This window comes from Myotis myotis, unplaced genomic scaffold (genome assembly GCF_014108235.1).
Source record: "Myotis myotis isolate mMyoMyo1 unplaced genomic scaffold, mMyoMyo1.p scaffold_m19_p_7, whole genome shotgun sequence".
Classification (NCBI taxonomy): domain Eukaryota; kingdom Metazoa; phylum Chordata; class Mammalia; order Chiroptera; family Vespertilionidae; genus Myotis; species Myotis myotis.
The window spans coordinates 36,752,506-36,766,760 of NW_023416379.1; the positions used below are offsets into that span (position 1 = coordinate 36,752,506).

Genomic DNA, 14,255 nt, shown 5'->3' on the forward strand with positions numbered 1-14,255 from the left:
GACAGCTTGCACTTTGTTTTAAATCTGAATTGATCCACTTAGTCCTAAACAAAATTTGGACCATGAAAACCCCTTATTCTTTCGCAGAAGTAGGATGGCCAATTTGGTGAAATCATGATTAGAAAATTTAGTTTCGTTGTAACTAAATTTTAACTTTCAGGATCTTAAGACAGATTTATTGAGGTATAACTGACATACAATAAATTACACATAGTACTAAAAAGTGAACAACTCTATAAATTTTGTATGTGTACAGCTATGACTATAAACAAGGTGGTGAACATATCCATCACCTCTAAAAATTTCCTTGTGCCCCCTTTTTTTTTTTTTTTTAATAAATATATTTTATTGATTTTTTACAGAGAGGAAGGGAGAGAGATAGAGAGTTAGAAACATCGATGAGACAGAAACATCGATCAGCTGCCTCCTGCACACCTCCCACCGGGGATGTGCCCGCAACCCGGGCACATGCCCTTGACCGGAATCGAACCCGGGACCCTTCAGTCCGCAGGCCGACGCTCTATCCACTGAGCCAAACCGGTTTCGGCTCCTTGTGCCCTTTTATAATCCCTCCCTCCAGCCCCAGGATAGTAACAATGGTGACTATTTTAAATGGGATAGTTTCAGCTCTAAGAACGTTGTGTCCTAGGATGTGGGTGCTGTTGCACTTCCTTACCTCACATGTATTTTAATGTTTTATAAACGTCCAATAAAATCTTCTAAAAATTACCCAGAATTATTCTGCCTTAGCATGAGCTCGTCTCCTTCAGATAGGTAGTACCAGCACGCAAATGTTTTTTGAACGAACGACTTAATAAGGGAGGTGTGGAGTGGGGGTTGCATCTGGTACCAAATGCCATTTGGATCCCTGCTTCTTTTTATCTGGAGGCATGACTTCCACAAAGACAAGAAAATGACCCTCACGCCATGTTCCGCCTCTCCATTCGCTTGTACGTTCTGAAGTTCTGAAGTACAAACCGGGCTAGATCAGGCTACAAAGCGTCTGGTGACTGGTATAAGCCCCAAGCTGTTATCAGTTTTCAACCAGGTAAGTACAGAAACTGAGGACAAGTGTTTAGTTTTTCTAACTATTTGGTAGAATAATTTTTTTCTTCTAAATAAATTTTGAAAATCAGGCTGCACTTATTGAAAAATTCATTTTAAGTTATTGACATATTGCAACCATCAGTGACAGATTGGGAAAAACTGATTTTTCATGTCAAAAAATCTTAGTTTAGATTACCCTTTACCTCAAATCCATCAGAAAAATGCTGATTCCTGTGGGAATCCAACCTTTTTGAATATATGAATGCCAAGGCCTTGGTCTTGGAACCCACCCGATCACTTTGCCGCCATCTTATTTCTGCATCAGGGTTGAAGTCCACATGCTCAGCTCAGCATGGGAGCTCTCATTCACACACTCCTTTACTATCCCTGCATGTGCCCACAGGGTAGGTGGCTCAGGGCGCAAGGGCAGGAACACTTGCTTTGTTATTCTTTTTATTTTTTTGTCCTTATTCTTTTTTTTTTTTATTGCTTAAAGTACTACAAAGGGTATTACATATGTGTCCATTTTTCCCCCCCCCGCCCTAGACAGTCCCCTAGCCTCCCCTATCCCCCAGTGTCTTATGTCCATTGGTTATGCTTATATGCATGCATACAAGTCCTTTGGTTGATCTCTTACCCCCCTACCTCCTGCCCCCCAACCCTCCCCGGCCTTCCCGCTGCAGTTTGACAATCTGTTTGAGGCAGCTCTGCCTCTGTATCTATGTTATTCTTATTTACCACTCAAACAGTTGATGTACATTGTAGAAATAGAGATGAGTAAAAGCACACCCATAAATCTATCACCAAGATGACACTGTCAAACTTAGGTTTATTACTCCACATTTCTGTGAAATCTATAAATGCCTATTGTACATGTTTACTTCACTTATATTAAGCAATTCTTTCACATTTTAAGTAAACAAACTTAAGAAGTTTGCAGAAAAGGTTAAACATTCTTTATTAAAAAGTGACCATCATCTCATAATCCTAGCACTGCAAATGTTTCTTTTTATCCATCTTTGGCTCATTAAACTCAGCATAACCAAAAGCAAGCCTATTATCTTCCATCCCAATCCTCCCTCCTCCTTTTTCTGAGTTGTCAGTAGAACCAAATCAGAAAACTCTAGCCTTCTACTTTTTACCTCTTTGTGTCTCATTTATCATTTTGTCTCTGCAACTTCACAGTCCTAATATTTCTTACCTTCTCCTCCAGTAGTAGTCTTAACTGGTCTCCTGGCATCCAGTCTACCTTTCTGCAATCCATTTTGAAGCTCCCTCCAGGATTATTTTTGTCCCTTTAAATTTTCTGCCAAACTGTTTTAAGCATTTTTCTTACACAGAAATCTTCAGCTGAGAACATTTCTAGGGAGGAACTGAGCAGTGAGCTGCCAGTAGCCAATACTCAATGAGGTGCTCCTGAAGGCAGAAGTGGAAGGGGAAATGAAATCTAAGTTTAGCATCCACCACAATCTTTCCGCCACCATGGTAACCACTTCCCCATCTCCCTCCACTTTCAACACCACCACCTAAATGGATTCTTGAAATTTGTAGAGGAAGCAATTCACCTTGACCTTTTAAAAAATATTTGCCTTACAATGAATATCACATCCTTGCTTGGTATTTAGTTGGTTCGTAGAGCTGTTAGTTCAATTTTTATTTCAACTATTTTTATTTCAAACTTTCCTAAGCAAGAGGCACTCTTCTGTGCTCTTGCACCACATGCCTATCATCACCATGTCAACTTCCTGTTAGGTTGTGACTGTGGCTCATTTTTATTATTCTCATCATCTAGCACTATGACTTAAATTTAAGTCATAATCGGCATTATAAACTCACTGAACATTCTTGTAGTTTTACCTACTTACGATTACAGTGAACACATTTCCTTTAAACATTTATTTATGCTGCATAGACATAATTAACCAGCACCCTAAATTCTGAAATCTAAATTGCAACTACATGCAAACTTTGTATATGGCTATTTTGAAAAACTTCAAGCTAAAAAGGCATTGCCAGATTATCCTCCTTGGGAACTATGTTCAAGGCTACCAGCATTGGTTTAATTGCTGTATTTCCAAAGTCTCATCAGCATTGGTTTCATAATTTCTATTGCAAGCTTTGAATCCAGTCAGGGCTGGTCAGGAAAACATGGGTGAGTGGGAGATACCATTAATCTGCTGGGAGCACCAAGGTCAAGGACGTTAAGGGGTTAAGTTTCTAACTCCTAAATGGATTTTTGAAATTTCTAGAGCAAGCAATCAGTTCACCTCAAACTGCCCTACTACTAAAATGCTAACATGCTGATGGGAAAATAATTCTTGAATTGTAAATATATACCAGTATGTGAGATAACTGAACCCCCAAGGTTTAGGTTAGGTGGAAAAAGGGAGACTTATTTAGAAAAGGTTTAGCTGAGTAATTGATGAGCCAGTGTTTGAATATGGACTCGGGAACTTGTGCAAGTGAGCAGTTCACTTCACTTTTTCTCTAGTCAAGATCCTGTAATTCCAGCCCCTGCCTGGCTGCAAGGTGGTCTCTAGACACTTGCAGACATGCTCTTCATCTCCAGAGGACTGGACGCAGGATGTTATCTGGAGTGGGGGTGCTTGTGACTAGCATCTAACATCACTGTCTGACATGCCCTTTAACCATGGCTCGGCACATTTTACAGGCAAGGAAAATAACACAGGTTTTGACAGTCAGAAGAGGTATGCACGGAGGGGATGGAGGTGGGGGGTGTGGGTGTGGGCGGGCCAATGCTGGGTATGCGGTGGGACCAGAGCAGGAGCAGATAAGATGGGAGGACCTGTGGGGGAGACTTGTCTCCTCGTGAATGTCCTGGCTGTTGGTAATTCTCTAGCCCTGGAGGCTGACTTGGTCCTTGTTACTCTTGACAGTTTTGGCCCACTGCTGATGGAGGTGGTGCACAAGGCTGTTTTTACTGTCAGTGATGTTTTGAGGGGCACTCCCACATGGGCAGATAGATTGAGGGGTGTCACCTGTTCAAGGTCTTGTAAAGTCAACATGTCAAATCAACTAAAATTGCTTTTGTTTCAAGAACATCTGCCATCTTTTGTTTCTTCCGTTGTCACCTCAGAGAACACTTTAATCACTGCCACCTTGGCCACCACTTCAGTCATCTGGGCAGGTACTTTAAACAAGGCATTTGTCTCCAATGTTTGGGGGCCTCTTTCAGTCCTAAGGTTTAATTACTAAACTCCCCAAAGACAGGAATAGTATCTTTACAGAATAAAGGATATGACCACTTCAATGGGTGGGGGGAAAAGGGTATCTGTCAAAAGTCAACATCCATTCATGAGAACTATGCAGAAGACCATGTAAGATGCCATCTATCTAGGCATCTACACAAACCCAACAGCAAACATTTATGGAATACTCAATGTCTTGCTAAAATCTGAACAAGACAAAATGGTCTTCATACAGGATCAAGACACTACTGAGGCAAAGCCCCCAGGGAGCAGAATGCAAGGATGCACTCACTCAGATGCCGACCGCCATCACCCTGATTTTCCTCCTTGAATTTTGTTCCCTAGGTGTCTTGCTTACCTCACTTCAGTCAGGGTCAACTCTTATCACTAATACTCAATATGCATTAGAGGTGTTAACCAGTGTAGTAAGAAAACAAAACAAAAAATAATGAGTTTAGCCCTAACCAGTTTGGCTCAGTGGCTAGAGCGTCGGCCTGCAGACTGAAGGATCCCAGGTTCGATTCCGGTCAAGTGCATGTACCTTGGTTGCGAGCACATCCCCTGTAGGAGGTGTGCAGGAGGCAGCTGATCGATGTTTCTCTCTCATTGATGTTTCTAACTCTCTATCCCTCTCCCTTCCTCTATGTAAAAAAATAAAAATATATTTAAAAAATAATAATAATGAGTTTAGCAAGGTTGCATGATACAAAATTTAAAAATTATTTATCTATAAACTAGCAATTAGAAAAGTAAGTTCCCTAGCATCATGAAACATAAAATACTAAAAATCAAGCATGAGAAAGCATCATACAAAACATTGCTGAGAAAAATTTTAAATTACTTATCAGAGAAATGCAGCTTAATACTATACACCCAGAAGCCACAAAAGTATTTATATGCAAACATTCACAGCTGCTTTATTCATATTTTCCCGAACAGGAAATCAGTAAAATGCTCATTAATAGAATGGGTAAAAAAAAAAGTGGTATATTAATACTAAGGAATACTACTCAGCAATACATGGTTCAAGCTCTCAAAAACTTTTCACTAAATGAGAGCACTGTATAAAGCAGCGGTTGCCAACCAGTGGTCCACGGACCACTGGTGGTCCTCGAGGTCCCAAAGGTTGGTGACTGCTGGTATAAAGAGTAAATACTATGTGATCCTACTTTTAGGAAAATATCATAAGAAATCCAGAACATCAACCAGAAAGAATATATGCACTTCTATACAGCGGCAAAAAAGGAGGATCCCTTTGAGACAGCATGGAGGGACCTGGGGAGTATTATGCTAAGCAATAAATACTTTACTCAAATTTTGGAAAATATTCTCTAATAAGCTTATTCTAAGATGTGCATAGACATTTTTATAAAATTCTGATGCTCAGTTTACTGTAGCTAAGGAGACTGAGGAGCTGAAATTTTACCAAAGAATCACAAAATATGTACACTAGCCCTTGCTGTTGTGCTTTCATGGTTAGAATGTTGGCCTGCACACTGAAGGGTCTCAGGTTCAATTCTGGTCAAGGGCACATGCCTGGGTTGTGGGTTCATTCCCCCACTAGGGGACGACGCATGCAAAAGGCAACCAGTCTCTCTGTCCTTCCTTCCCACTCTCTCTGAAAAGCAATGGAGCCCTAGCTGGTTTGGCTTAGTGTCAGCCTGCAGTCTGAAGAGTCCCAGAGTCTATTCCGGTCAGGGGCATGTACCTTGGTTGCAGGCACATCCCCAGTAGGGAGTGTGCAGGAGGCAGCTGAATTGATATTTCTCTCACTGATGTTTCTAACTATCCCTCTCCCACTCACATCCTCTCTGTAAAAATAAATAAATAAAAATAAAAAAGCAATGGAAAAAATATCCTCTGGTGAGGATTAACAAGTAAGTTCTTGTAGGCAAAAAGATCAAGTTTATAATTGTGTTATAGTTAATAGAAATAACCATCAATTAAGTACAGGAAGCTCACAGCTTGTTCTTCTCCATTCCACCATTATGAGGCCTGTTCCATAAATGAATGTGGTAACATTCTACCTTCAAACCTTTGACTCCCTAAGACCAAACTCACAAATACACATTCTAATTCTTACTATTTACCCTTTCTAATCTCTTATATCCTGGTACATAGTCCAAATAGTTCTTTTGAGCTTCAGTTAATAAAGCCATTACCAAAAAATGTTTAAATCTGAATACCAATTAGCCATTCTCCCAGGAGCTCAAAGGTCTTTTGTCTTCATAACTCACAAATCTTAGGAAATAATCATTTAACAGATTTTTCAATTAATTTAAAAACTTTAGATGCCTAATATTTGATAATGTATACTATTTAAAAAATACATCAACAGAAATTTTCTGAATGGCACTAGACAATCAATTAAGGAAACTTTTATTGAAGCTTTAATTGTGGTACAGAAATACATTTCACCTGATTTTAAGTCCAACACCACCATGAAGAGAGAAATTATGGCACCAAAAGTTTCCCTCCTCTATCATAATATACTAGGATTAATTTAAATTACTACTTAATCTACAGTTTTCATTTTTCTAGGTTTTGTTTCATACAAATTTGTGTAGCTTTTCAACATTAGGTAGAAATCTTAAATGTATTAGAAAAAAAAAATAGACCTCAAGCCAACTCATGTCATCAAATCCACTGGGACACTGTTCCAAGAAAATCCACTTTGAGCATTGGTCCTCAAAACAGCACCAAAACAGTAGGTACTGTGTGCTAATTACAGAATCAAACTGATTCATTGATTGAAAGCTTCTTCAATGAAACTTTGAATCAAGAATGTGCTTAAAATAAGTCAAAAGTGATCCAACCACTTGATTTCAAAACCAAGTAGATTTTATGTTTAGAAACACTAAAAAAAAGTGTTTCATTGATAAATACGGAAGGAACAAAAACATCACTGCATTAAGCCCCAACGGAAAAAAAAGAAGTGAGGACAGAATACAAAATGTAGTCAACTTTGCTGTTTTCTAGGCTGCTTAAATCTCACAGTATTTGCAAATACAGCTAAAAATGCCAACTCCTAAAAGCCTGTATTTCTAGTCATTTCCCACTGACCATTTTGGATTTTCGGATGTTTTACGGACAGCCTTCTGCTTCACTGTGTATGTCTGAGTAACCGGAACAGTTCTCATTCACATGATCCTCTGAAACTGTGGTGAAGAAAACACCAGTAAGAGGAACACATAAAGTCAGAACGCTATCATGTGCATCACAGTCACAGAACTTCAGGTTACAAGATGGCAATGACATTCATGCCGCTCTGAAATAAAAATTAAGGTGAATGATTTGATTTGACTTACTGAATCCAGTATAACCTTTGTTTTCTCCTTGCTAATAAATTTGGTGATAAAATTTTTTTTATACTACTAACTTAGCAAGTTAGTAAAGACACGGTATGGTCTTCATGAGAAGCTATCTTATTTTACTGGAGAGCACAGAATGGCATAGTTCCCATATAGTTCTGCCAGTGTAGTTTAATATTAATTTGTGTCTTCCTTGCTAATCAACACTAGAAGTTTACTTTTGTCACTACCTTCTAAAAGAGCCAATGCCAACAAAAACTCCCTTGACCTTAAAAGAAAATTAAATCCTAGGGTCCATCTCCTTTCCCCCTCTGGGGTATAAGATTGGTATAGACCCAGTGTAACAGTGTATTGCTTTATTGGGGCGGGGTTGGGAGGGGAGACACCATGGTGAGGAACAAAATCAATGAAAGGAATACAAACTCAGGAAGCAATAATGTTAAAACAGTAGTACACAAAATGGTTAACTGCAATCACTTTCTTAAGAGGACTCCACTCGTGGAAGAAAAACTTTAATTGCCATTGAAAAAAACATCTGAATGAAGTAGAAATTGTTTTCAATAACATTAGTAGAGAATATGTCCTAGAAATTGGAGGTAACTGGATGTAACATCCTGGCAGCAATTTAATAGAACAGTCCCGGATGGTTAGGCTGAGGCCAACACCTAATGAGGACGAAAGCCTTGTCTGTGGGGAATTTTGGAGGATACCTGGAGAAATATTACACTGTGCATAAACCAAATTGAATTGTTGTCATAAGTGTTGTAAAGTTTCATATAGTAAAAGTTTTTTTCTACATGCACTTCAATTTCACAGCAAGAGTGGCATAGGATGCCTAAACACAGAATAGAGCATTCATGCAAGATATCTAACTCCTTGATATAATAATGCATACAATTCAAAATGATTACACTATCATTACATCTAGGGCTTTCTGCAACTACAAGGTGGTGGTTATGGAAAGCATGGCCCCCGGTATCAACATCTAAAAAGCAGCCACCACCTTCTTTTATGTGTGTTTCCTTTTTGCGTTTTTTCTTCATTTTTCTTAATCAACTCTGCTGCTGTTGCTGCTTCTTAGCAAAACTGGTAAAAACAAAGTTGTAATCATTGAACATAGCACTCTGGCAATCAAGACGTTTAAAACCTTCAATCTTCTGGGGCGAAGAAAGCACTGTGCGACATTTAGAACTCTGGGGAAGAAAATTAAATAAACTGTTAGTGCTTCCAACCTGCAAAAGATTCACAAACAACATAGTCATGCCACAAATATTTAAAACATTTATCTTCATAGAACTATGGTATTTGAAATATCTTAGCTGCCTTCTTATGGGCTTAAGTGAGATAAGATAACTTATGTCCACCAGCCCCCATCCCAATCCCAGGCCTGCCAACAGGGACAATAAACAGTACAGGGGGAGCCCACCAATTAACTAGATATAAAACAAGAACCAACAGAAATTTAATGAAACAGAAGAAACTTTTTATCCCAAAAACCTCAACTAGTATCTGACTGATAGGTACCATTTTATGACATTCCTCACTACCCTTATTTTCTGGAAGATTTTATTGTCAAAAAACAAAGTACCTGGTTTACAAACAAGGTGGTCACAAATTTTCCTGGCTTGAAGACTTCCACAACTTTTCTGATCAGGTCATCATAGGAGGTCTGACTTAAGTTTGTTTCAAAGCTAACATAAGAAAATTCTGGTTCTGGAGTGATGTGAATAGTCCAATAAGTTCCCTTAGAGAAATAATTTTGTGTTAATAATGGAAAGGGCACACTTAAATATTTAAATAAGTATTAAGCAGTGAGCATTGGTGGTTCAGTGGTAGAATTCTCTAAATAAGTATTAAGCAAATATTATTACTTACATCCGATTTCATGCCATTCATCGAATACCCACAAGGATTGAACATTGTGGCATCAATGACAGAACCTGGTATCAGGTCACGAATTCCACTCTCCTGAAAAGGAAAGAAAGAAAAAAGAGACTGAATTAAATACAAATTTAAAAAATAAAACAAGAATGAGTTAAACAATATACGTTAGTCCCCAAGCAGAATCCAGAATTACTGAAAATCCTTACACGAGTGACATCCTTTGCAGTAACACCATCTTTCATGTAGAACTGGTCCATAACTGCTGGGTCAAGCTCACTCATCAGAATTTCCAGGGTTTGATCTGGCTGACTGATTACCCTACTCTCTGGGAAATCCAAAGTATACAAGTACCTATACAAGAGTAAAAACTCATTTTTAAAAATGACAACCGGCAATTTAAAGTAATCTTATATACAAGAAAAAAATCAGTAAGATTATGTCCAACATACCAACAGTCAGAATTCATACGTCCCATACAATATGCTGCTCCATCTGTTGAGGGAGGAGAAAGTAAAATAAATGCAACAGTTCCATTTGATAGGATGGTTTTTTTCTCACCCTTCCAATAGCTGGGATACTATTTGCCTCCTACCAGAAATATCAGTGAAGGAAAGTAAGTGGGTGAATTCACAAGTAGGCAAGACTCTCCCCCATCACCCTTTAAAATATATGTATATATTTTACTGACTGTCGTTTAGAAATTCTCTTCAGCAGCCAGTGAGTCAGTCTAAGTGGTGCTGAGAAAACTATGGTTCCTTCTCCCCTAAAACTCCATTAGGAAATAGAATTTGGTTGCCCATTTATCTACTCTCCCAAGTAAATACAACTTATTTTATGTAATACTTTCCATACTGTTTCAAAGCCTCACTCAACACAGTAAATTAACAATTGATAGATATTTACATTAAGTTACAATTAGCACTCTCTGATTTAGACCAGTTTAGTTTCATATTAGTAGATAAGAATAGAAATCTGATTTTCTTTTAAAATCATGCCAGTGAGTGACTGTCAAATTATTAAAATGATCCTGTTATCAGCTTTATCTAGGATATAAGGGTGTTGGATTAGAAAACCCTTAGTTCCTTGACCTTAAAGATCAAAAAGGAAGGTTTATAGTCCTAGCTAGTGATTCAGTTGATTGGAGTGTTGCCCAATACACCAAAGGGTTGCAGGCTCAAATCCTAGTCAGGGCATATACCTAGGTTGCAAGTTTGATACCTGTTCAGGCCATGAGAGGCAGCTGATCAATGTTTCTTTTTCACATCTCTCTCTCTCAAAAAAGCAAAACAAAACAAAACCCAAAACACACACATATCCTTAATATGTATTTTTTTTAAAAAAAAGATCTCTAAATAAAAGTTTTGTAAATGAAAGAAAATCTTGCCTAGTATACTGAAGGCACATATGATCTCACTGTGCTGGTCATTTATAAAGCAGCTTAATTCCTGTATAGAATGCTGGATCAGTGTCTTAACAGAGGATTATGCAGTCACTCACTGGGCATTTTTCTGGATGAAGGGATCATAACCTTCATATACACTAAGTTAGATATAAATCAGAGCACGTGACTGGATCAAGATGAATTCGTTTCATTTTCTATCATTTTAACAACAATGACCCGAGGTGCACACACATATACTCTAAAATTTATAATCAACTATACTGATACACTTATCTTAATTATATACATGCTACATTTGCATAAATGTGCTTTCATATATATAAAGACTTCTGAAAAGATATACCTCTAACTTTAATAAAGCAGGTTTCAATTCTATTTATTTAAACTTACTTGGGAAAATTGCATTAAGAAACTCTATTTCTTCCTGGAAATTCCGGTGTGGGTACCCTTGGTGAGAAGGCTTCATGAAATTCTTACGAGAATAAAAGAAGCTCTAAAAAAGGAAGATAAACCAATATCCATGAGTCAAGTGCTATTAGGAACAACTCTGTAACTGTGGAAAAGTCTCAGCAGAGCATTAATAATATAAGTGCATTAATGACTTTCTACAAATTAAAATGCCCAGCCTAGAGATGATGGGTCATAACAACGATACCAATTAAAATACAATAAAGCAGTGGTTTCTGATCTGAGCATTAAATAGGCATGTAAACCAAAATTTTGTGGGAGAACATGTGTACATTAAACTTTAAGAGTCAGTGATTCAGCACTAGCCAGTGTAACTCAGTGGTCATCCTTTGCCCTAAAGGGTCGGGGGTTCCATTCCCAATTGATACATAGCAGGGTTTGGGTTTGTTCCCCATTGGGGGCATGTACATGAGGCAACCGATCAATGTTTATCTCTCACATCAGTGTTTCTATCTCTCCAGAATCAGAAAAGAGTCAGTGATCAAAAAATTAAGGACATATTGCTTGAGTTTCTTATGAGGATCAGTAACTAAAAACTTTCTTAGGTCCTAGTAACAAGATATCCTTTACCCTAATTAGGTAAAATACTAAAATTCAACATCTGCTCATCAGAACAATTATGCCCTAAGTAAACACCGTAATTCTTTTTAAAAAAAATTTATTGACTTCAGAGAGGAAGGGAGAGGGGAGAGAGAAATAGAAACATCGACGAGAGAGACACATCGATCAGCCACCTCATGCATGCTCCCTACTGGGAATTGAGCCTACAACCTGGGCATGTGCCCTGATCAGAAATGGAACCCAGGACCTCTTGGTCCATGGGATAATGCTCAATCCATTGAGCCACACCAGCCGGGCTATCGCCTTAATTCTTAAATGTTATCAGAATTTAACTCTATATACTGTTGCTCTTAACATAATCAACTTTTTATTATGAAAACTGAATTTTTCTTGCTTTCACTTATTTTCTTAGTTTCTTTGCCCTTCATATTAACATTTCAAGGAGTTAAATATTGAACATGTCTGGTTTCTTCATTTCTTTCTCCCATATGGATTTTATCCCAACTCATTCTCTGCTTCCTCCATATTCTGCAATTCTTCCGCATCAGGAAGAATATTCTTTCTCTCATGTTGTGCCCACCCTTACCCATTACAACCAAAACAATAAGTATACGAATTTATTTATAAGTTAAAGGATTAAATAATGTTTTTTGATTACTTACTTGAATTGAGTCAAACCCACTGTAATCCCTAGCAAGTTTCAACAGGGGAACCAGTGCTTTCAGCAAGAGGGTGGTACCACATGTCTTCAAAATGAAACGTCTCTTGGAGACAAACATGCTACTCTCACTACAATTAAAAAAAGTTACAATATTATAATGCTATTTATGTACTTTTGATACAATTAACTTATTATTGGACTATAATTTACAATATAAATTTTTGCTAATTTTAAATGTTAAAACCTCAAGGAAGCAAATAATATACTACAGTAGTCTTCCTCTTCTATTATACAAAAATCCGTTTAAGTACTAGAACCCACAGAAATAGTCCTTAAATTCATTATAAAGCATATTAGCTCATTATACACACCCTCTTTTTTACTACTAAATTTTTCTCCTCACCTATCCTAAGACATTATTAAATTCATACTTTACATCATCTTGCACCATCCACTCTCACATGTATTTCTATAGCCATCTCATTACTTCTTACACTAGGTAATAAGCCCAGAGAAGGAAGGAATGTTTGTTTTCACTCACCATTATATCTCTATGGTACCTTAGGAACCTTGTTCAATCCAAGGCCCATTATAATATGTATAAGAATTCAACGTATTTATTGAATAAATTATCTTTGTACCTATAAAGAGGTTGAATGACTTTTTTCTGTTATAGATGGCAATCCTATTTATACAGCGGAGCTAACTTCACTTTGCCTAAGTTCTGATATTGAGAGGCATATACTAAAAGTAAGACTCCAATCTCCAAGGTAAAGGTACAATGTCATTCTACCCACTTTATAGATACTTCCTGCTCACTACAAATAGGTAAAGATGGCAACCATCTTGAAGATCTTTCAGGTAAGACTTCAAAACCTACTTCCTAGGGATACCTGAATTAACATTTTATTTTGCATCGTATTTTTAAAAATAAGGTTAAAATAATTATAGAACTAAGGTCCAGGGGAACAATTTGCTATTCTATATATAGTAAAATTCAGACAGAAATATGTTAGGTAACTCTTGTTTTACAGGACTTACCTGAGTACATAAGCTTCCTGCTTGTCAGTTTTTGTCACACTTATGATTGAACATTGCACATCCTTCAAAAGTATGTCCCACTCGGATCTATCGTTTAATAAAAAAGATGATTGATTCATTATACTATTTGCCTACTTTCAAAAGTTATAAATCACATTTAGAAGAGTTTTTCAATGATCAACAAAACGTATTTTATATTTGTTGGCACATTCTAATAGTAGCTTCTCTTATGAATATCAACATTTAGATTTGTTCCAAAATTGTCTATCTATATTGACATCCATTAAATAAGATAAGATTATTGGCAATTTACTAAGAAAAAGACAAGGAGACAAAATACCATGAATAAGCCACATACAGAGGAAATTCAAAAGGAAACCAGGGCCCTCACCGGTTTGGTTCAGTGGATAAGAGTGTTGGCCTGTTGTCTGAAGGGTCCAGGATTTGATTCCTGTCAGGGTCACATGCCCAGGTTGTGGGCTTGATCACCAGTAGGGGGTGTGCAGGAGGTAGCCAATCAGTGATTCTCTCTCATCCATGATGCTTCTCTCTCTCCCTTCCTCTCTGAAACCAATTATCTATAATAATAAAAGCATAATATGCTAATTAGACCGGATGTCCTTCCAGATGAAGCCAGGGTTGTGAGGGAAGCCAGTGCCAGCAGCCGGGGA

At 37.6% G+C, this 14,255-nt stretch overlaps 1 protein-coding gene across 5 annotated transcripts in view; it reads right to left on the reverse strand.

The window, feature by feature from the left end:
* Nucleotides 1–1,859: 1,859 nt before the first annotated feature.
* The window catches only part of AMD1 (adenosylmethionine decarboxylase 1), a 29,382-nt gene continuing 16,986 nt past the window's right edge, over nt 1,860–14,255 (reverse strand). The window contains exons 2-11 of one of the 5 annotated variants that reach the window (XR_004969019.1): nt 13,585–13,671; nt 12,545–12,671; nt 11,244–11,346; nt 9,901–9,943; nt 9,658–9,802; nt 9,443–9,535; nt 9,156–9,311; nt 8,571–8,760; nt 7,320–7,414; nt 1,860–2,463 (exon numbers count right to left, since the gene is read on the reverse strand). Coding sequence is in view for 3 of the 5 variants with exons in the window: in XM_036318404.1 (XP_036174297.1) it covers nt 8,620–8,760; nt 9,156–9,311; nt 9,443–9,535; nt 9,658–9,802; nt 9,901–9,943; nt 11,244–11,346; nt 12,545–12,671; nt 13,585–13,671 (895 nt within the window). In the remaining 2 variants the exon portion in view is untranslated. Of the gene's footprint in view, nt 2,464–6,618; nt 8,761–9,155; nt 9,312–9,442; nt 9,536–9,657; nt 9,803–9,900; nt 9,944–11,243; nt 11,347–12,544; nt 12,672–13,584; nt 13,672–14,255 lie in introns of those variants that run through there. The other 4 variants (XM_036318404.1, XR_004969018.1, XM_036318403.1 and 1 more) reach the window with 4 other exon arrangements.